The 21216-nt window shown below is 36.6% G+C and overlaps 1 protein-coding gene across 4 annotated transcripts in view; it reads right to left on the bottom strand.

Moving 5' to 3' along the window:
• Nucleotides 1–21216, bottom strand: part of Hecw2 (HECT, C2 and WW domain containing E3 ubiquitin protein ligase 2) — a 210027-nt gene that overhangs the window by 79983 nt on the left and 108828 nt on the right. For all 4 annotated transcript variants that reach the window (XM_076866774.2, XM_076866775.2, XM_076866776.2 and 1 more), the window contains 4 exons: nt 20546–20696; nt 19733–19836; nt 19129–19253; nt 9132–9317 (listed from right to left, as the gene is read on the bottom strand). In XM_076866774.2, the coding sequence (XP_076722889.2) occupies nt 9132–9317; nt 19129–19253; nt 19733–19836; nt 20546–20696 (566 nt within the window). The remainder of the gene's footprint in view (nt 1–9131; nt 9318–19128; nt 19254–19732; nt 19837–20545; nt 20697–21216) is intronic.

Raw genomic sequence — 21216 nt, 5'->3', positions numbered from 1 at the left:
CTACTTTAAAATGAACAGGATAACATGAAAAAGTCCCTGTGCAAATGTCAGGCTTGCCATCTCTATTTGTGACAGACATTATCAATTATGTCAGAAAAGTGGACCTCTTTCCCACAGGAAATGCTAACTAGTTCAAGCTAGCAATGAAGTTGACCTAGTACTTTTTTTTTTTTTTTCAATTTGGGTCTCTTTTATGTCACAATTTTGAATAGCCTGTGATTACTTATGAAAGTATCTGCCATGTATTAACTGTTTGTATAGTATGTTGGAAATGCAAACTATATGAGAAAAGCAATTACCTGGGGTGGGGGGGGGGAATGCTTTTCATATTAGCCACTAGCAAAGCAAATTTTGAATAACATTGATTCCCTACTGTTAAGTTTCATTAAAGAAATTCACTCAAGCTTTACAGTGCTGGGCCAGCTAAGACTAAGAACTCAAAAACTGAAAGGAATGCAAATACACAAACTCAGCTCTCATTTTAAAAACTTCTACCCTTTCACAGCTTCGGGGCATAGCCAGAATCAGGAAATATGGGGTGTTTGGAGCCAAGTGGTATTTTAGTGAAGCCAAACAAAACACATTTCTTTCTTTACACAATTCTTTCTTCTTCTTCTTTTTTTTAAACTTCTATTATTTTAAGAAAAGAAAAAGCCATCAGTATTTGTGAAGAAATACCAACCTCAGGCTCAACAATCTAAATTAAGGTGGTTTGAAATTGTTTCCAGTTAATATTTTGCCAAGCAAGAAATACATATTAAAAGACCATGTAAACAAAATAAAACAAAACACACTTGTATCTATGTTACAGAAAGACAGTCAGATTGTCTTTCTCAATTACCAGCACATCATTATGGAAGACTGAAAATCCAAGTTAGTATGTATAAGGTGGAGTAAAAAGGCATTACCACAAAATTTGAAAATAATATATATTTTTAGAAATCCAATGCAGGTCTTAGGGACACTGTTTAAAATAAATAAATAAATACCAAAGTCCATCTCCATATTTGGGCAATTCCTTCCAGATCGTATAAATCTGGCAATCTCCTCAGTAAGATACCAACAAGCCCAAAATCTGTTCTATTGTCTCATTTGAAACATTATACAGCCCCCCAAAATACTTTTTTTTGCCACTTGCCTTCCATGTATATTTATTTGTGGGTTATTTTTTGATCTGACATCACTTATCCCTTTTAAAATAGGTAAAAGATTTTTTAAAAATGTCCTATCTATAAATTTAGAGTTTAATCTCATCTTCATCTGGATTGCTATATAACACAAGGTATTTAAACCAGGTCACTACCACAAAGAGGTATTCATGGTTTCAAAACAATTAATGACATGTATCACAAAAGTAACAAATCTACTTAAGTAGACAATAACATATTTTTCAAAATGTGACACTTATCTTTTTTTAAAATTTTTTTAATATTTATTTTTTAGCTTTTGGCGGACACAACATCTTTGTTTGTATGTGGTGCTGAGGATCGAACCCGGGCCGCACGCATGCCAGACGAGCACGCTACCGCTTGAGCCACATCCCCAGCCCCGTGACATTTATCTTGCCAAAGGATTTTTGGAATTCACTTGAGACCTCTAAATATTAAGTTGCCTTTTATTCACTGAGCTAAATAGAACTTGACCCAGTAAATTATAGGCCATCAGTTTCCTGTAGGATTCATACCAGGGCCTAGGTCATACCTGGGATAACTTTTGAGGCCACACAGGCCATTTAGGTCTGGTAGAACAAGAGCCCCCAAGTAGGCTCAGCCTATGGTGACTTCTAAAACACAAATACCTATTCTGTTCAAAAATCTATCCTCAGAACCAAAATTGCTATTTGCTGTGGTCATCAAAGTTGGTTATTTGGACCATGCGGACCCTCAGACTCCTAATCAGAATTACAAAGCTTGGATTTAACATGTGATTTTTGAAGGTAAAAACACAGGAAACCATGGGAAAGACATTTTACTTTAAATAAAAATATAATTACCATTTTACACCTTTGTTTCAAAAATAAAGTTTATGGCATATTGCTTATAAAGATCAAGGTTTCCTAGAATTTGAATTTAAGCCAAAGTAGAATAATCTGGGGAAAATACTCTGTGTTAATACTGTTTGAGAGTACAAAGCAAAGTGTGGGGGTGGGGGCACTTCGTATTAACATCTGAAACAGAAAAGTAAAAAGAGTTCTTTTCCTAAAACTTAAATCAAATAAATAAATAAAACCCCACTTTTTTTGTTGTTGTTATTCATGTCTTTTTGCAACACTCTCTGTTATCCTCAACCCTCTGCAATGTAGCTGCCTCTGATTTCATTTCATTGATATGAGTCTCTTGAGATTTACCAGTTATTTCTTCACAGGAATGAGACATATCCACCTGGTGCTTTCCTGTCTCTGTGACTTTACTTCTGGATTTCCCTCCCTATTCCTATTTTTTTTTTCTTTTCTTTTCAACAATCTCTTCTAATCACCATCCTACCCATCATGGAAAGTTCAGCTCAAATACTACCTCTACTATGAAAAATTTCCAGGTATCTCATGCCAGAAACAAGTCATTCTACACTGGACCCCTGCATAACCTGCACCGATGCTATGGTACATAATCTTTAATAATCCAAAGGTGAGGTATCCATGGTTAACTGGCAATGTCTAGGGGAAGAGTGCCCAATGGCCTTAAATAGAAGTGCATGATTCTGTGCAAATGTGTAGATCTGATTTTGGTTTCAGTTCTAAGTTAACATACCTTATCATTTGAGAATTTTTTTAATAAAATATTTTTAGTTGCAGATGGATAAAATATCTTTTTTAAAATTTATTTTTTAGTTGTAGTTGGACACAATACCTTTAATTTATTTATTTATTTTTATGTGGTGCTGAGGATTAAACCCAGGGCCTCACACGTGCAAGTTGAGCGCTCTACCACTAAGCCACAACCCCAGCCCAAAAATATCTTTATTTTTTTCATGTGGTGCTGAGAATTGAACCCAGTGCCTCACATGTTCTAGGCAAGTGCTCTACCACTAAACTACAGCCCCAGCCCTATTTTTAAAATCCTACTTTCATGAGCAAATATGACAAGCAACCATCAGAGCAAAAGGTCACTGATTCAGCAAGGGAACAAATCTATCAGACCCCACAAAGATAGTACTCATGGTTAAAAAAAAAAAAAAGAGCACTCAGGTTTAAGGCAGAAGTAAACATGTATCTTTTATAAATCATCCATGCATTTTCTACTAAAGTAAGGATTCAACCATTGTCAAATTTTTATCATTTTCAGAAATCTCAATTGACAAAACTCTTTATTCACCCTACATCTATCCCTACTCAAATCAACATTTTGTTGAGTAGGGTAGCAGCAACCCATTGAGCATCCCACATCCTACCCTTTAGGCTCAGAGGGCTGTGTATTCCTTTTCATTTTGAAGATGTTTTTATATTCCTTATTCTTGTTGACCTCAAATTAAATATGAACCTCTAAAGCCTTTCAAACATATAGCTTTTATATTCTAAAATTTAATAAGTTCACTAATGAATGAATCATGATCATTACCATACTAATTATTATTGTTTTTCTTCCATTTGTAAACCTACTGTTCTATAATTTGATGCCAATCACATCTATAGGAGCTGGAAAGAACTGATCCTAAACCGCATAGGAAAGAAAATGGGAAGGCTGGGGCTGTAGCTCAGTGACAGTGATTGCTTAGGATGTGGAAGGCCCTAAGTTCAACCCCCAACCCCACACACAAAAAAGAGGGTTCCTAAAAAAAATGGGGGTTCATGGAGGTCATATCCAATAGTTTTGGATTCAAGAATACTGACCTACTTCAGCATCATTTTCTCAAATCCATCAAATTAACAAAAAACAAAACAGAAAACACACACAAAAAAACCATTCCTAGGTTAAATACCATTTGTTTTTCCTTATTAAAGCACATTTTTTCTAGATATGTCATCCCCATGAGCACACACTAATGATTAAACTCAGCCAAGAATCAGAAATTATTTAATTCAGTCACATTTTAATACTATTGATGCATATTTCTTGCATAAATAATAAAAAAAACTATATCAACAGTTATTCAGATCCCAAATTACCCTTGATTTTCACACTCCTGAGAATATTCAAAAGTTTAAATATTATTACAATGAGAAGCAAGCAGAAACTTTCTTTTCACACTGGCCTACTTTCTTCATTTCAAAATGAACTAAGTCAAAATGTATGTCCTGCACGTTGAGTGAAAATCCTGGGCCTTAGATCCCACAGATACATACAGATGTTGATGACACAGTCTCATAAAGTCAACCCTGTATGAAATTAAACTTGGCTCAGTTCTCATTCTCAACATTACAAAATTAAAATAATTAAGGAAATAAATAATGGGGAAAATACTGCTGAAAGGAATACCACTATGGAATTTTGAACAAGTGACCTCTCCAAACATAATTAAAAGCAGAAGGAAAAGCATTACTATTATAAATATTTGTGTGCTCCCTCCCTCACCATGCATATGTTGAAACCTAACTCCCAAGGTGACAGCATTAAGAAGTCTTCTCAATCTACAGAACTGTGAGAAATATGCTTCTGTTGTTTATGAGCTACATTCTAAAGTATCTTGTTAGATAGAGCAATCAAAACACACTGAGACAAGTGCAAATTTGATATTAATATCATCTAATCTTTGAGATGAAAGTAGCAGAAATCTATAAAATCTGGGAGCTAAAAAGACAACCTTGGTCTTCTCAAACTATTCACTTTTAAACAGTTTTATTAACCATTAACTTAGATACTCTACAATTCACCCATTTAAATTACATATATCAGTTGTTTAAAGTACAGAGACAGGGTTGTGCAACTATTTCCAACTCCTAATTTTAGGACATCTTTGAACCCCACAATGAAACCTATACCCATGGGTATTCACTCACCATATCATCCCAATCCTATGCAACTATTAATCTACTTTTTGTCTCTATATTTCCTTATTCTGGATATTTCACAGAAATTGAATAATAGGTGATCTTTTGACTAGTTTCTTTCACTTAGAAAATGTTTTCAGTTTATTTATGTTATAGCATGTATCAGTACATCATTCATTGGTAGTATTATTATGTAGTATTCCTCTGCACCAATTTCCCACATTTTATTTACCCATTGATGCACATTTGGGTTACTTCCAACTATTGGCTATTATGAAAAATGCTGCTATGTATTTCATATACAAGTTTTTATGTAGAGGTATGTTTAATTTCCCTTGGGTATATACTGAGAAGTAGAATTGTAAGATCATGGGGCAATTATTTGTTAAACCCTTTGAGGAACTCCCAAACTGTTTCCAAAGCAATAGATGAGGGCTTCAATTTCTCCACATTCTCATCAACATTTATTGTTTTCCATTTTTTCAAGTATGGGTGTCAGGTACTAACTCACTGTGGCTTTCATTTGCATTTCAATAATGACTAATGATATTCCATTGGGAAAGAAGAGTCTTTTCAACAAATGATGCTGGGATAATTAGATACACACACACACACACACACACACACACACAAAATGAAGTTGGATCCCTACCTCACACCATTAAAAACGTTTGCTAGAAATTAGTTATAGTTTGAAATGGATTGAGAAGCTAAAACTAAAACTCTTGAATAAAATAGAAGAGTAAACCTTTGTAGCTTTAAGTTACATGTATTTTTAGCTCTAACACCAAAAGCACAAATAACAAAAGAAAATACAGATAGACTGCATCAAAGATAAAACTTTTGTGCTGTCAACAATACCATCAAGACAGTGAAAATATGACCCAGGAAACATAAGAAAATATCTGTAAGCCATGTATCTGATAAGGGTCTAGCATCTAAATAACTTTTGGAACTCAATAAAATAAAGCCAAATAACCCAATTTAGCAATGAACAAAGTGTTTGAGTAGACCTTTTTCTCCAAAGAAAACGTGCAATGGCCAACTATCAGAGGAAAAGATGACCACCCTATTTATTTGTACACATAAGGAAAGTCAGACCCTGGGATTTAAAATGATGCCTCCCAAATTAAACAGTTTGTGGACACTGAGGTCTAGATGGACCTTGTACAGGAAAGCTTTGAGCATTCACTCACCATATCATGCCAACCCTATGCAACTATTAATACAGAAAGACCAGGGTTTGTATCCAAGAGTTTACTGCACGCAATTAACTCAACCTTTCTGAGCCTGATTTTCATCTATAGTAAAAACTATTTTACAGAATTGTTGTGAAAATAAATGAAATAATATCTTTAGCATAGATCTTGGCATTTAATAATCCGTCAGTACACGTGAACTCCATTCTTTACATTGATACTGTGAGCCCCTAGCATGAGCCCTCCTGATATTTAGGCACAAAGCCATCCATGGGTTCCTGACCACATGTTCTGTTAGAAATTACCCATGATCTAATCATGATCAATATGTATGACTCAACTTTGAAGGACACTAGTAATCCCAGAATTTGTCCTGGAATTTCTCTTCCTTGAGATGTTCAAATATCTGTTATTTATTTGTTTTTTAAATTTTCTTTTATTGGTTATTTTTTTGTTATACATGACAGTAGGAACCATTTGATTAAATTATATAAGCATAGGATGTATCTTATTCTAATTAGGACCCCATTCTTGTGAGTGCACGTAATGGTGGGATTCACGTAGGTATTTTCATATGTGTACATAAGAAAATTATGTTAGATTTATTCTACTCTTTCCTATTCCTATCCCCCTTCCTTCCTTTTTTCCCCTTTGTCTAATCTATTGAATTTCTCTTCTTCCCCTTCCACACCTTTATTATAGTTTAGCTTCCACATATCAGCAAAATCATTCAACCTTTGGTTTGGGAGGATTGGCTTATTCACTTAGCATGATATTCTCCAGATCCATCCATTTACTGGCAAATGTCATAAACAATTCCTTTGAATTAGAGTACAGTGGGTTTCTCACTTCCTTGTGAATATATACACTATTTAACACCTCTAAAGCTCAGAAAAATGTAGATATTAATACCCACCTCATACACTGCCATGAGCTATAAATAAAATAATCCATGGGAAAGTACTTAGTAGAGTGCCTGTGTTATGGTTTGGATGTGAGGTATCCCCCAAAAGCTCACATGTGAGACAATGCAATGTTCAGGGGAGAAACGATTGGGTTGTGAAAGTCTTAACCAAATCAGTGAATTAATGACTTGATAGGGATTAACTGAGTGGAAACTGAAGTGTTAGGGTGTGGCTGGAGGAGGTGGGAATTAGAGGTGTGACTTTGGGGTATATATTTGTATCTGGCAAGTGGAGTCTCTGCTTTCTGACTACCATGTGAACTGCTTCCCTCTGCCACACACTCTGCCATAATGTTCTACCTCAACTTGAGCCCCGAGGAATGGAGCCCGCTGTCCATGGACTAAGACCTCTGAAACTAAGACCCCCAAATAATCTTTTCCTCCCCTAAAATTATGCTGGTCAGACCTTTTCTTCACAGCAGCAAAAAAAGCTGACTAAAACAGTCTGGCACATGGATAAGTTTAATAAATACACATCATCATCATCTTCACCATTGTCTTACCTAACAAGACTTGATGTTCTGTTCTCATTCTGATTAGTGGTTAATTTAATTAATGTTTTACTTATTTTTTCTCTTTTTTTATATGATTCAAATATGTTTTTCACTGTATATCTCCCAAACATAACATACTGTATGTATTTCATATTGTATGTATTTCAATCCTATGAAATCTCATCCAGTTCAAACAACTTAAATCCTTGGCCTTAAGTAATTACCAAAAAAATATTCTTCCAAAAGATAGGTAAAGTGCAAACACAATCTCTATTTTTTCAAGCATGTAATACAAAAAAACCTAAGACAACGCATACATTAAGAGAGATCAAATGGAGCAAACCCAGGAGTTGCTTCTAGTAAGGGCTTAGAAGGAAGGAGGAAGAGGAGTAGAGAGGGAACCCGGAAGCTTTTTATTTTGACTAAAGCAAAGCTTGCTGAATAACCAGGGAACTACTGCTTGCAAGGATCACTCATCAACTTGTTTTAAGAAACTTCTGTGTGAAAGTGCTAGAGTAGAAGAGGGGATAAAAGGGGGTAATTAAAAATATAAAAGAACTCTTAATATCATGTCATTTTAATCCTCACTATCCTTTAAGTCACAAATTCCAAGACTTTTAATATATAAGGAAGCTGAGGTTGGTTTCATAATTCTGGAGAGCACATCATGGGTAAGAGTGTAGCCCCTTGAACCAGATGGCCTGGGTCTGAGCACAGCTCAGCCTCTGCATGTCTCAGTGACACCAGGAAAGTCACAGAGCCATTCTGGGCCTGGGACTACTTATTTGTAAGTGGCAATACTAATAGTACTGCTTTAGTAAGCAGTACTCGCTATACATAGGACCTTCTATGTATAAAATGTATAAACATTTCATGGCTCATAATAAGTGCTAAGCAAATGTTAAATAAAAATAAAATCTTGGCTGAGATCGCCTTATAACAAGCACTAACTTTCTCACTCTTACTCATAGAACGACTTCCTGATTATCACCAGGCTTTCTGGTTCACCCGTCTACAAAGGAAGTACAGATGTGGTTACTCTGGCCTTTGATAATCATGCATTTCTCAACATAAATGCATCAGTGAGTTGTTCAGAGTGCAAATAAAATCTATTCTGAGCCAGAACTGAGGCCCAGATGGTATCTTTAGCAGTGACTTGCTGAGTGACTCCTAGTAGCCCTTCCAAACAATATCGCAACTTTTTGTTTAAATATCTACAACAGGAGCTACACAGGCAGGAAAAGTGTTGTTGCCTAAGAAACACTTTATCTCATTAATAGGAAATGGTCAGAAATGACAGGTAGAAGAATATCCAGGGAAAATTGTCCCCACCAAATTCACACCTCTGCACCATACTTGATTTCAGACTAGTGCTGTGAGGGCTTATAGGAACAAATGGCCCGCCAGAGCAGGTTTCACCTGAAGAGGAGATGGAATGTCTGTCCCCACAAAGGGCCATCAGCCCTCACCGAAAAGCTAGAGCCAAGTGCCAAAGTCACAAGTGACCCACAGTCATTCGGCTGCTCCCAGGGGCAGCCCCCTCATGTTACCTTGCCCTGATGATCATGTTTCATCTCCCAGCCCCTCGGCAACTCCAGCTGTTTGTTCGCAAACATGTTGAGGAATCCCACGAGGTCCCGGTTATGCTGGTAGCGTTCAAAGTGGTGGGTGTCCCTCCGGACTTTGGTGATCATGTGCTTCAAACACGTGTTGTTTGTAAACATGCGGTAGGCACTCTGGAGAAAAGGATGGAGAACCAACATTAACCTGCTTGTAGAACGTAAAAGCATCACAATGACTACACATGGGTATATACCACATCTCCTAGTAGGTATATAAAACAGGTTCACAGGCTTCAACATGACTTTAGACCTACATATGAAAACAGCAAATAGAAAAGCACCTTGAACAAAATAACAGAAGACGACTATGGGTAGAAGTTTCTCTCCACTATTGGTGTATAGTTTTCAAAAGAAAAAGAACACTGTAGCATCTCATTCTACACAGGACATTAGGTCCTAAAGATGGTTTTAGCAAAACATATATATAATCAAAATTGTGCCATGTTGGAGATAAATATGCCACCTCACAGTGAGCTGTCACATACACTGTTTTTCCTCCAGCATTAAACCAGAGCATTGGCTCTTTGGGTGAGTGCCAGATGATTCAGTTGGCATACATTTGGGGGCCACGTTGTATGAAAAAATTTTTGCCATGTATTTGAGCATTAGAAGAAGCACATGCAATGAGATGAATTGCTTTTACTAAAGTCACCTTCAATTGCAACTAGGGTAGACTGAAGTTTTCATCTTACATTTTCTTGGAGGCATCAACTCAGTGAAAGGAGTAGTAACTAGAACTGCCTGGACTGCTTATCTATTATTTTTTTTTCTCTCTCTTTTCCCCTATGCACGTATGGTAGAATTTATATGATGGAAATGCAAATTTAATAAAACTCCACTATACTACCATGCAAAAAAAAATGATGGTTTTGTCAAAAACTCTATAGCCTTAATTTCTTAAGATGCTTAAGACTCCAGAAATTGATTCTAAGTCCATGACAGTATACATCAGGTATCAAACAAATATTCACTGCATAATATCATGTGCTAAGCAGCAGAAAAAGAATAACTACATGGGAGCTCTTTTCTTGAATCATCGAGAATATGATATCCATGAAAGTGACTAGGTTATGAATGATCCTTCCTGAAATTCTATTCTTCTCAGGTAGATTCAAAGGGCTTTGGATTTCTAATACCTTAGTATTCAAGGATGCTAGACAGTCTAGGGACCTTCAAGTTTTACTTCATAGGTTCTATCATTTCTTTCAGTCTAAAATAGCTTAAAACAAACCCCAATCAGAGTTCCTGGAAATCAGTTCAATTTAATAAACACTTACTTTCTACTGGGCCCAATACTGCATTAGTTATTAGGGATAAACAATAAATGAGTATAAGGACAGTAAACATTTTCCAGTCTTCCCAGGGTCTCTCAAGATGTGTCAGTCTAGCTGGGCATGGTAGCACATGCCTGTAATCCCAGATAGCAGGGAGGCTGAGGCAGGAAGATTACATGTTTGAAGACAGGCTCAGCAACTTAGTGAGACCCTGTCTCAAAATAAAAAATTTAAAAAAAAAAGAACTGGGGAAATGGCTCAGTGCTAAAGCACCCCTGGGTTCAATCCCCCTACTAAAAAACAAATAAGAAAAACAAAAAATGGTGTGTCAGGTCCAGCTCAAGGCATTATTGCCCATGTGAGTCCCTCCAGAGCTTTCTTCACTTTGGCCCTGCAAGCACAGCAAGTAACAGTGTTAGAAATGGTGGCTGCTCCCCAGCCTGGGTCCCTGGGTCCCTGAGTGACTATGTGAATTGGAGGACCCAAAAAAAATCTGATTTGGAGTAAGAAACAAATCTTTGTAAGCTTAAGCCATTGACATTTATTGTTGCTGTTACTGAAGTATAATCTAAAGTGTTCTGATTAATTCACCATTATTATATGCTTTTTGCTTTGTATTGAAATACTTTTTTTTTCTTATCAAAACATCTGACAAGAAGGAAAGAAGGAAGGAAGGGCAAACAGAGCTGGCAGCAGTGAATCATCCTCAGATCTTAGTTTGGTAGTATACTTGAGTATAAGCTACTTTGGGGTCATATTTCAACCTGTGAGTCTAAATAAGAGGAGGTTTTGGTGGCTGAGAGCAGTCATGGTTCAGAGCACTGGGTACTACAAAGAGGCAGAGCCTCTGAGCAATTAGGAAGCATGAGAGAATGGGAGAGTGATACCATGAAAACAGAGGATACTAATACAAATTAGAGGTTGTCAGAGACAAACTTTAGCTAACTAATAATTTACTCTATGGCTGATCTTGGCTTAGAGTTTTGAGTACAATCAGCCAGCCTCTGGTTTCTACTTTTGGCTCTGAGTTCCTGATACATTTTCACATAAACCATTGCAAATGTAGAGGCCTGAGACTGAGTTTGAACAGCAATGGAAAACAAACAAACAAACAAACAACAACAACAACAACAACAACAAAAAACCCTCTTGAATCTTACTCCTAATAAGTCTCTTTGGGGACAAATCATTGTAGGATTATCCTGTTGTTATAAATGGGTGTACCACTTGGTCCCTTTTGCTTTTCCCTCCTCCCATTATAATAAAAGGCCACACCACAATTCCTAATCTAGAGCACTACAAATGCTTCTCAACCTGCTAAAGAAAACTAGCAGAATTCTAAGCAGTTAGGTTAAGGTATTCATCCTAGCCTCAGGGTTGAAATAATTTCTGGCAGTAGGGTATCTCTTTATGCATAGGAATCTTAAGATTCTTCTTCTAATTAATCATATCCTTTCATCTTCCCCCTCCATTCAATGAGACATGCAACATTGTGCCAGAGTTGACTGATCTTTGCAAAAAGCATCTACCAAGGTAAATTAAGTGCAAAAAAAATATTTTTCATTATTAACTAGCAAACAACTTTTAGAATCAGTCTTTTCAAATCTGAATAAAATGCACATGACTGTCAGGGTTTATTCAAAACACTTAAGGCAAACAGGAACATCTCTCTACACTGCTACATTTTTACAAAGAAACCATTTTTTAACATGTATGCATGTATGTATGCATATGTACTCACACACACATATACACACATGTGTATATATACACACACATAAATGTATATACATATGTGTATGGTATATACTGTAGTGTGTATGTATTTATATGAATATTGTATAGATGTAATTGAATAGAGAAATACAGATAAAATTCAAAATGAGGTATAAATATCCTTTTATTACTGGATATTTATACTCCATTTCGTACAGCACTACAATGAGGACTCTGGTCAGACCTCTATCACTTATGGACAGAGACAAGGAAAACCACTTAATTTTTGTCTGCCTCAATTGCCTCAAATATAAGATGGGATAATAACTCCCTTGCTTTGTTCAGAGGCATGTGAGATTCAAATTTAATAGAACAAAGGATGTGAAAATGCTTTGAAGAGGTAAAAATCACTATAAAATACAGAGTTCAAGTAATTAGAAGAATATATAGGGGATTATACATATCATACCTGTTTTATAACAGATAAATGATGGTAATAAACTTGTTTTCTCTCTTAGTCTTTGAAGATCTTGGGCTAGCAAGCCACTCTCTGTCAACTAAGCCGGGTCTTCTTTCCTTTCATTAACTATGTGCTAAGCCCTGTGCTAAACCCTGAGGATATAGACCTGATCACTCAAAAGGACGGAGAGGGAAATTATAGGGGGATGTGGGAGGAAGAGCTCACAGGAGGTAAAGAGTAGAGCTGGAAAAGTGAAGACAATGGTGGTGCAGATACTGAAACACCCTGGAGAACCAACAGAACTAAGAATGTGAGTGAAGAGACACTACACAGGTGAGACTGGATGGAAAGGGTTTGGTCTTCATGGAGGTTGATGTCAGCAAAGCTGTGGTTCAAGAGAGAAGAAATCATCTTTATTCTCCCTCTGGGATTTATGGTCCTAAGTAGGTAAGGATCTTTTTCTGCATTTGTTTGTTGATTTGTTTATCTTAAAGAAAAAGATGAAGTAAATGGATCTGAGTTTTTACCTGAAACAAAAGCAGATCAGGAAGGAGCGAGTGGCACCTCTGTTGTAACATAACTGACAAAAGTGCACAGAGTGATTTGACCTGGGGAGGGTTGCTAAAGAGTCACAGGGAGTGAAGGAGAGTTGGCCAACCTTAATAGCAGATAAAGCCCCTTTAAAAGATCTCTGGAAAACATTAAGTTTTGTTTTCTTTTGAAGTGAGTGAACTTATCCTTTTTAGTTATTTCTTCTCTGTTTCAAAACTCCCTTTCCCAGCCTCTCTCTTCTTTGTTTCATATCTGCCTAGCAAGACACTCAATGGTTGAGCCAATGACTGATTGAATTTCTTTTTTTTTTTTTTTTTTTAATTAATTTTTATTGTAGGTTGTTCAAAGTGTGAATTATGGTATATCAAGAACTATGTAATGTTTTGATTGAATTTCTTTACTGGAATTTGGTTAAAACTAAACTTGGAGCTTCAATGAATCTTGTTTGGTTAAGTGTTTGAGGTTTTAGTGAAAAATAATGAAAGGAGCTGAGGAGAATGTTCTTATCATTTGGCAGCAAAATTAAAAAAAATATATATATATATATATAATTCTTACCCATCAACCACACTGCAAATGCAAATGATAATCCCTAGCCCCCCCCTTTTTTTGCAGGTTTCTCTTAATAATAGACATTGTGGGGCTGGGGATGTAGCTCAATGGTAGTGTGTTTGCCTACCATATGTAAAACCCTGGGTTCAACCCTCAGCACTGCAAAAAATAAAAATACAAAAAAAAGAATAGGCATTTTGAATTTAGGATTGGAAAATGGCATCACTGAATCTATAGCAAATGCCTCTCATAACCATATATTCACTTGTATACATTCCATAAACAAAATTTATTACAAACAAAATCAGGAAATATTATCTCTAGAGGACACTGGTTCGGGAATGAAGAGTCCTGTCTTATACAATCTTTCTTCCTAATATTTTAAATTACAAAGAATTTTACATTGTTCTCATCTAGTTAGAAAATAAAATGGAGGGAAATTTAAATCTATTAACAGAAACAACTATAAATTATCGGTTCATATATTTTGCTATGATAGTAATTCTTGACCTGTAAAAGTATATTTGTGAATTATAGAATAATATTTTTCTTCATTAAGTGCCAAGGAATTTATATGTTAGAATTCATGTATTTCTAGTGCTTATTAAAAGTCAAAGTAGTAATTATTTGGCATGTATGTTGGAAACATTACTCAGTTGCATATAATTAAGTACATTTATGCATAGTCAGATAAACACAGGCATATCAACTATGAAAGACATGGCCCTAACAACTAAATCTTGAGTTAAGAAGAAATACTTTAGTGAGACAATTTTAGAGGAAATCTGATCACAACCAGCAGAGGGCAGTAGAATATATCTGAAATCAAACCCCCATACCAAAGAAAAATATCAAAATTTTGTTTATCAAGTTTTCCTTTAGCGTTATGACACCATGTCTCTACTTACTTTTATTCTTTTTGATGAGAATTACCAGGTAAATTATTGCCACACAATATCTATTTCTCATGATTATCTTGCAACACAAACTGGTATCTTCCAATCATAAAAACAGAGAATTAGGCAAACCCTTTAAATTAAAACACTTCTTTTGCATATTGAATATTTCAATAATACAAACAAGGAATATACATAAAGAATTATATAGCACAAGCAATTCAAGCCAAAGCAAAATTAAAAACATAAACAAAAAAGTGAAGATAGACCAAATGAGATGTTTTCTAACATTCTCTACTAATCTAGGAAAGAGAAGAACTCCAACAAGTAATGACTTCTACATAATCTTATCCCATTAGTGCTACCTTGAGACATTTAGCAAGAAAAACCCAACTGCTTTAATTTCTGCCACATGTAAGTCAGGGAAATATGCCTTCTAAACCAACAGAATTTAAATCTTACAGATTTGCATAGATGTACAGCATGGATCATTTTTTTAGCCAATAATGAATGCAGTTTGGGTATAAAGAAGAAAAAAAATTGAAATGCTTTAGAAAGAGTACTTTAAAATCATGATGGGCTATCCAGAGAAATTTTAAAATCATGCTCAAATATAGAAAAAAATGAAAGAAAACAACAAAAAGAAAACAAAGTGAGCAAGAAAACCAGTTAGGTGCTTAGAATTTTCACACTTTTAAGATGATTTAGTTGTCAAAAGTCTACAAGGTGTATAGTTGTGATATAGGCAATGGGGTCCTTTGATGCAATGTCTTAACATTGGGAGATCCCAAATTATAAGCCCCTAATTGAATCACAATTACTTAAGGGACCTTACATAAGTAAATGAATACAGACTCCTGGGACCCACTCCAGACCTATTGAACCAGATTCTCCAAGGAACAAAGAATGTGCGTTTATTGTTTTTTTTTTAAGCCTTCCAAGTTTAATAACCACAGTCTTAGACCACAGCCTGGCGACTGTTATTCCAGCCTCTAATTGAAATACTGAAGTGATGAGGAACTTGTACCAAAGAAAGCAGCCCACATAGAGAAGTCAGAACCTGTGCTTGGTGAGGTCATTAGCATCTTGATTTTAGCCTTGGTGGGCCTATGCACAGTGCAGAAGTGGGTAAATACAAATCAGGGCTTGATGTATTGTTTTGTAGGCTGTTTAGATCAGCCTGACTGTGTTTGTAAACAAAGTATCATTGGAACACAGCCAGATCCCTGTGTTTACATATTGTCCTTGGTCCAAACACCTAAAATATTTACTCTCTGATCCTTTAGAGAAAAAAACTGGTTGCCTCTGACTTAGAAATTGATGGAGAAAATAAAATGCTAATAATGCAAACTAAACTTCAAATCATGCTGTTACATTGTGAATATCTCACACCCACAAAATGAAGAAACACAGGTAGGTCCAGTATTCAAAAACTATTATCTGGCTCAACAAAGAAGATGCTGACCTCATTGACAAGAGTATGACTTCCCTATTTCCCTGTTTTCTTTGTTTCACTGTTGTCCTACTCATTAATGAAAACAAAAGCATCCCTCTTGGAACTAAACTGTTAATCAATTACCATTACCACTGTAGGTTGATTACTGATACAATAGTGGGGAAAATCAACAAAAGCATTCTATGCATATTTTACTTTTACTTATAAACTATACACTATATTTCCTTAATATAGATAAATTTTATAGTTGATATATATGTGTATATATTTTTTAAAGAGAAATGCATATACATATATACATATACACATATTTATCAAGAAACATTTATCAACAAACCCTGGAATATTATCATACAATCAGTTGCTCCTTCCTAAAGTCTTTTTCTTTCTTTTTTTTTAATATTTATTTTTTAGTTGTAGTTGGACACAATATCTTTATTTTATTTATTTATTTTTATGTGATGCTTTCTTATCCCTACACTCCAGCCTCTTACCATAATGTCAGCCCTCCATCCAAAACACATCACATTTTCATTTACTTGTCTCAATGTTTACTGACACTTCACTGGTCCAAGCCACTTCTACATCTCCTCACAAAGCCTTTTCCCCTGTCTTTCCAAAGCCAGGTTTGCACTTTATTACCCATTCTCCCAAAGTAGCTAGAACTTTCTAGAAATCTAAATCACCTACATAGAGGAATCAATTTTAGAATGAAGTCCATTTATATTAAAGTCCAAATTCCTTGCCAGATCATGTCAGCTTTATATTCTGTATCCCCACTCAATTATCTGAGATTATTATATGCCCCTCAAACTCCTTCCTGCCTGCAAACTACAGCTCTTTTTTAGCAAAGAAGGTTCTGCTCACAGGCCTTTACCATACTGGCTTCTTGACATTTTATGACAGCTTGAATGTTCCAGGAATCCCTGGGGAGGCCTGCCTGTCCCCTTCCTATACCCCACCGCCCTCCTCACATCTGAAACAGTTTCTGCCCAAGTGCTCTCTTCCAGTGTACCACTCCAGTTGCCTCAGGCTATGATGCATTATATTAATTATCCTTTTTTATTCACTCATCTGTTATCTATCACTCTATTTTATTTACAACTATAACTCCACAATCTAGAATATACCAAATCACAGACTTTTAATAAATATAGGTTGACTGAAATGATAAAACAAATGAACAAAGGGAAGCCTTACTCTCTGACGCCAAGTCCAAAACTCTTCCCACTACACCATGATACTTTGTGTTGAGTGACAACCCTAAATGTTAGCCCTTTCTTCTTGGTAAAAAGTCTGTTACCTCCTAGACACGAGTGCACGAGTTTAGGTTGGTGTGCTCTGACTTCTGCTCACCTTTCCAGCCTCCAGGCTGACTTTTCCAATGTCCTATGCTTTCAACATATCAACAACACCAAACTGGCTTTAAACTGCTAATCCAATTTCTGTGCTTCTGTAATTAATAATTATCAAGACAGTCCTGCAGTGTCCTGAATGTCTTGTTCCGTAAAGTGCTTTTCCCTCCTACCTAGAGTGCTCTTGCCCATCTTACTCTAGGACAAGCTCCAGTCCAGCCATTAAAACCTATTTCAGATGCAAACCTGTCTATGGCTCCTTGTGTGTGCTTTCCCCTCGGAGTTAATCACTCACTCCAGCATGTCTTCTTCAGCTTTCCATCACTGCACTCATAACTCTGGTCATGGCATTGTGATGTTTTCTCAAGTCTGAGATCCCAGGGCCCATGCCTGCTCTGATCTTTGTGCCGTTAGGACTCAACTCAGCGCCCATACATAAAAGGGAATCCATTGTTGGCATGTATGGCCAGTCTAACTCCTCTCACATGATATAAGGACAGCCAGTGTGCTAGCCATTGTCACCCTCAACCCAAAACGTCTTTGTTCCAAGCTAAACCTATAAACCCAGAGATAATGATGAGTAAAACCAGACAGATGCTTATACTTATAAAGCAAATCCAATGAAGTAAGACAGAAATATATTAATATCAAAAAATATGGACATCCTAACGACCTCACTCAGAACTCTTGATGTTATGACTATGCTAACTTCTATGTTTCCCATTGTCTCATCTGTTTTTCCGAGGATATATAATTTGTTAAATCTGATATGTTCTCCTTCCATTCCTCTAAGCAATCCCTCATTCTAACTTTCTCTATTATTATTAACTATGTATTATTTATTACTTATGTGTATTATTAATATTCAGGGTCACCTTCAGGTTCTATTCTATCTATACAATCCCCACCAAGTCTTGCCAAGTTTGCTTGTGATTCCTCTGGTGCCGGGCCATTCATTCCCTTCCTCTCTATTTCCTTGCCTCCTTGCCCAGGCTCTTTCTAATTCATGCCATCACAAATGGGTTATGTCCAGCTGGGCTTCTAAGGGCAACGTCTCCCTCATCGTAGGTCACTACATGCCACTACAACATACTTCCTCTTCCTAATGTCTTCAGCAAGCTATTCCCTTAGCCATGAGAGACTTATGGAATGATCTTTCTGGTATGGTCTAAATGTCTGTGGCCCCCAAAATCCAGATGTTGAAACTTAATCACCAACATAATGGTTTAGGAGAGGGAATGGGAGATGGCCTAAGAGTGAAGGGCATAAGGGTAGAATCCTCATGAGTGAAATTAGTGGAGAAACCCAAAAAGAGGCCTTCAACCCTTCCACACGGTGAGGAAGCAGCATGAAGGTCCTGTCTGTGAACCAGGAAATGAGCCCTCACTTGACACCAAATTGGCCAGCACACAGAGCCTATACTTACCACCACCCAGAACTGTGAAAGATAAATTTTCCTTGTTCCTAAGCCACTCGATTTCAGGGCTTTCTGTTTTGTCTTGTCGTGAAAGCAGCAAGACAAGGATACTTTGGACCAAGTGGGTTGAAACATGCAGTGAAGTGCTCAGATCACTGGCTGTTATTCTCATTCTCATTACAGAAGTGAGCACAGGTTTCTTTGACCAGTTGTTTTCCCGTCACCTTCCTCAAGATTTGCTACTCACAGGGTTAGAATGCAGCACGGTGAAGAACTCTGGGCTGATGAGGAACTTCACAGGGGGAGACTGTAACAGCAACGTGAGCCTGGATCTGGAGGTAGAGTGGGGCAGGACATTCTCCCGGCGGAAATCTGGACAGGACAGACCACAAAGGCTTTCAAGGAAATTGTTCTGTCCACTTCGGTCTATGTTTCGTAAGAACCAAACAATACCTATATCATCTGCTGTTACTTCAACCCCCAAACACTTCTTTTCTCCTTAATATAAATTCATACATAAGACCCAACTGTTCTCAATTACACTAAAACTAAATTGAATCCACTTTAACGCATTCTTAGACTCTTTCAAAATGATCAGATTCCTCTCCCACTATCCCACAGATTCAGAGACGATGGTAATTTATATTCTATTTGTGATTCTTTTCATAGTACTAATAAAAGGTAAAGGATTTGAAGGGGTTTGTGGTATTTTTTTTTTTTTTAGTTGGGTTATCAGATTTTATTGAAGATCAAGAGTTCTCCTAAAGAAAAGCTCATATCCTGGGAAATTCTTACTCATTTCTTTCCTACTTTTATGAGACTATAAAAACCAACAAACCCAAGGTTCTTACCTGCACTGGCTTGGTGAAAGTCGGCTTCCTCCCCGGCCCCATCAATAGCACTGGTATTTTCCTCAGGCCTCTCATTAGTCATGGTTCTGCGGATGCTCTGATAACTAAGATAATGAGTCTATAGTTACATTCCAGCAGCCTCTAAAAGGTAGAACCCAACTGCTCCTCCCGAGCCTCAAAGTTTTCACTACCTTCTTTCTCATATTCACTTATGTCCTCCCCAGGTTCCCGTTCCCTGACCCTGCAGACCATCCATTGTTTAAGTAAATTTCACTGCATTGGATTTTTTCTGTCTATTGTTTGTGAAACATTTCCCTAACAAATTAATAAAACTTAAAAGAAAATTGTGGCCCTTCACCAAAGAAAACTAAATTCCTATATTGCTAAAGGAAAGAACAGCTTTATGTTTCACTGTAATTAGTTCTTGCAAAAAAAAAAAAAAAAAGGCTGATTGAAAAAACAGAGGTTGATAACAAAGATGTACCACAAAGGAAGATTCTCGAGATTAGAAAAGGTATTTGGCTTCAAATTCTAAACACATATGTTCTGTTTAATAAAAAAAAAAAAAAAACAATAGCCGTGGGTTGTCTAAAAGGGTTACTACTATTTATTTCCAATGTGTGTATATATGTGGGTTTTTTTGTTTTCCACCACCAAAAGAAGTCCAGTGGACTCTATGAATTAAAAGAGGTCTTAGCTATACTTTAATGCCAGAACGCCCTGAGATGAAAGAGACAGCTGTGTCTCATACTTTGCACCAGGCAAAACCCAATCACAAGACAGAACGTTAATAGCAAAAGCATGCATCCTCACCGCCGGTTGAGCTGCTCCATTTGTTGTATGGAGTTAGATCTCTGCAGCACCTGTGGGGCTGGGGGAGCTGTCGGCCGCTGCCACGTTGTGGTTCTGTTTACGTGATCCACGTAGAAGATCCTGCCATGGCTGTCAATGCGCGCCTCCCAGTCTAAACAGCAGCAAGACACCAAGAGGCATTAGGAGGAGGAGCTGGGGCCACTAATGTGGTTCATTAATGTGGTTCATTAAGTTCAAGTTCTGTCTCTCTGACATGGTATAATTTGGGGCTAATGACATATACCTCACTGTGTAATCCAGCATTTCTCCCCAGTCCACTTAAGAAACTGTTGTTACTGGTTATTAAGTCTACCCTGTGTGTATAATACAAGTCTCCTAAAGAACCTCTAAATGTGGAGAATCTTTTCAAAGTTACCCATAGCTCTTGTCCTTCATATATGAACATCAGTAATTTAAAAGTACACGTTTGCATCCTAATATTCTCAACTTTCACATCAAAATTGGTATTGGTGTTTATTTTCACCCAAATCTGATTTTTCTCTATGTGTTTTCTAGGTTAGATTTAAAAAACACAACAACAAAAACCCTTTAAACTAGAAACTTCCATGTATAAATTTACACACAACTATAATCAATTTAGTCTTCAGAAGAAAAGTAGCTAATTACTGCTA

Source organism: Callospermophilus lateralis, chromosome 9, assembly GCF_048772815.1.
Source record: "Callospermophilus lateralis isolate mCalLat2 chromosome 9, mCalLat2.hap1, whole genome shotgun sequence".
NCBI classification, from domain to species: domain Eukaryota; kingdom Metazoa; phylum Chordata; class Mammalia; order Rodentia; family Sciuridae; genus Callospermophilus; species Callospermophilus lateralis.
Note: the sequence above shows the minus strand (reverse complement) of the source record. Positions and strands in the feature narration are given on the sequence as shown.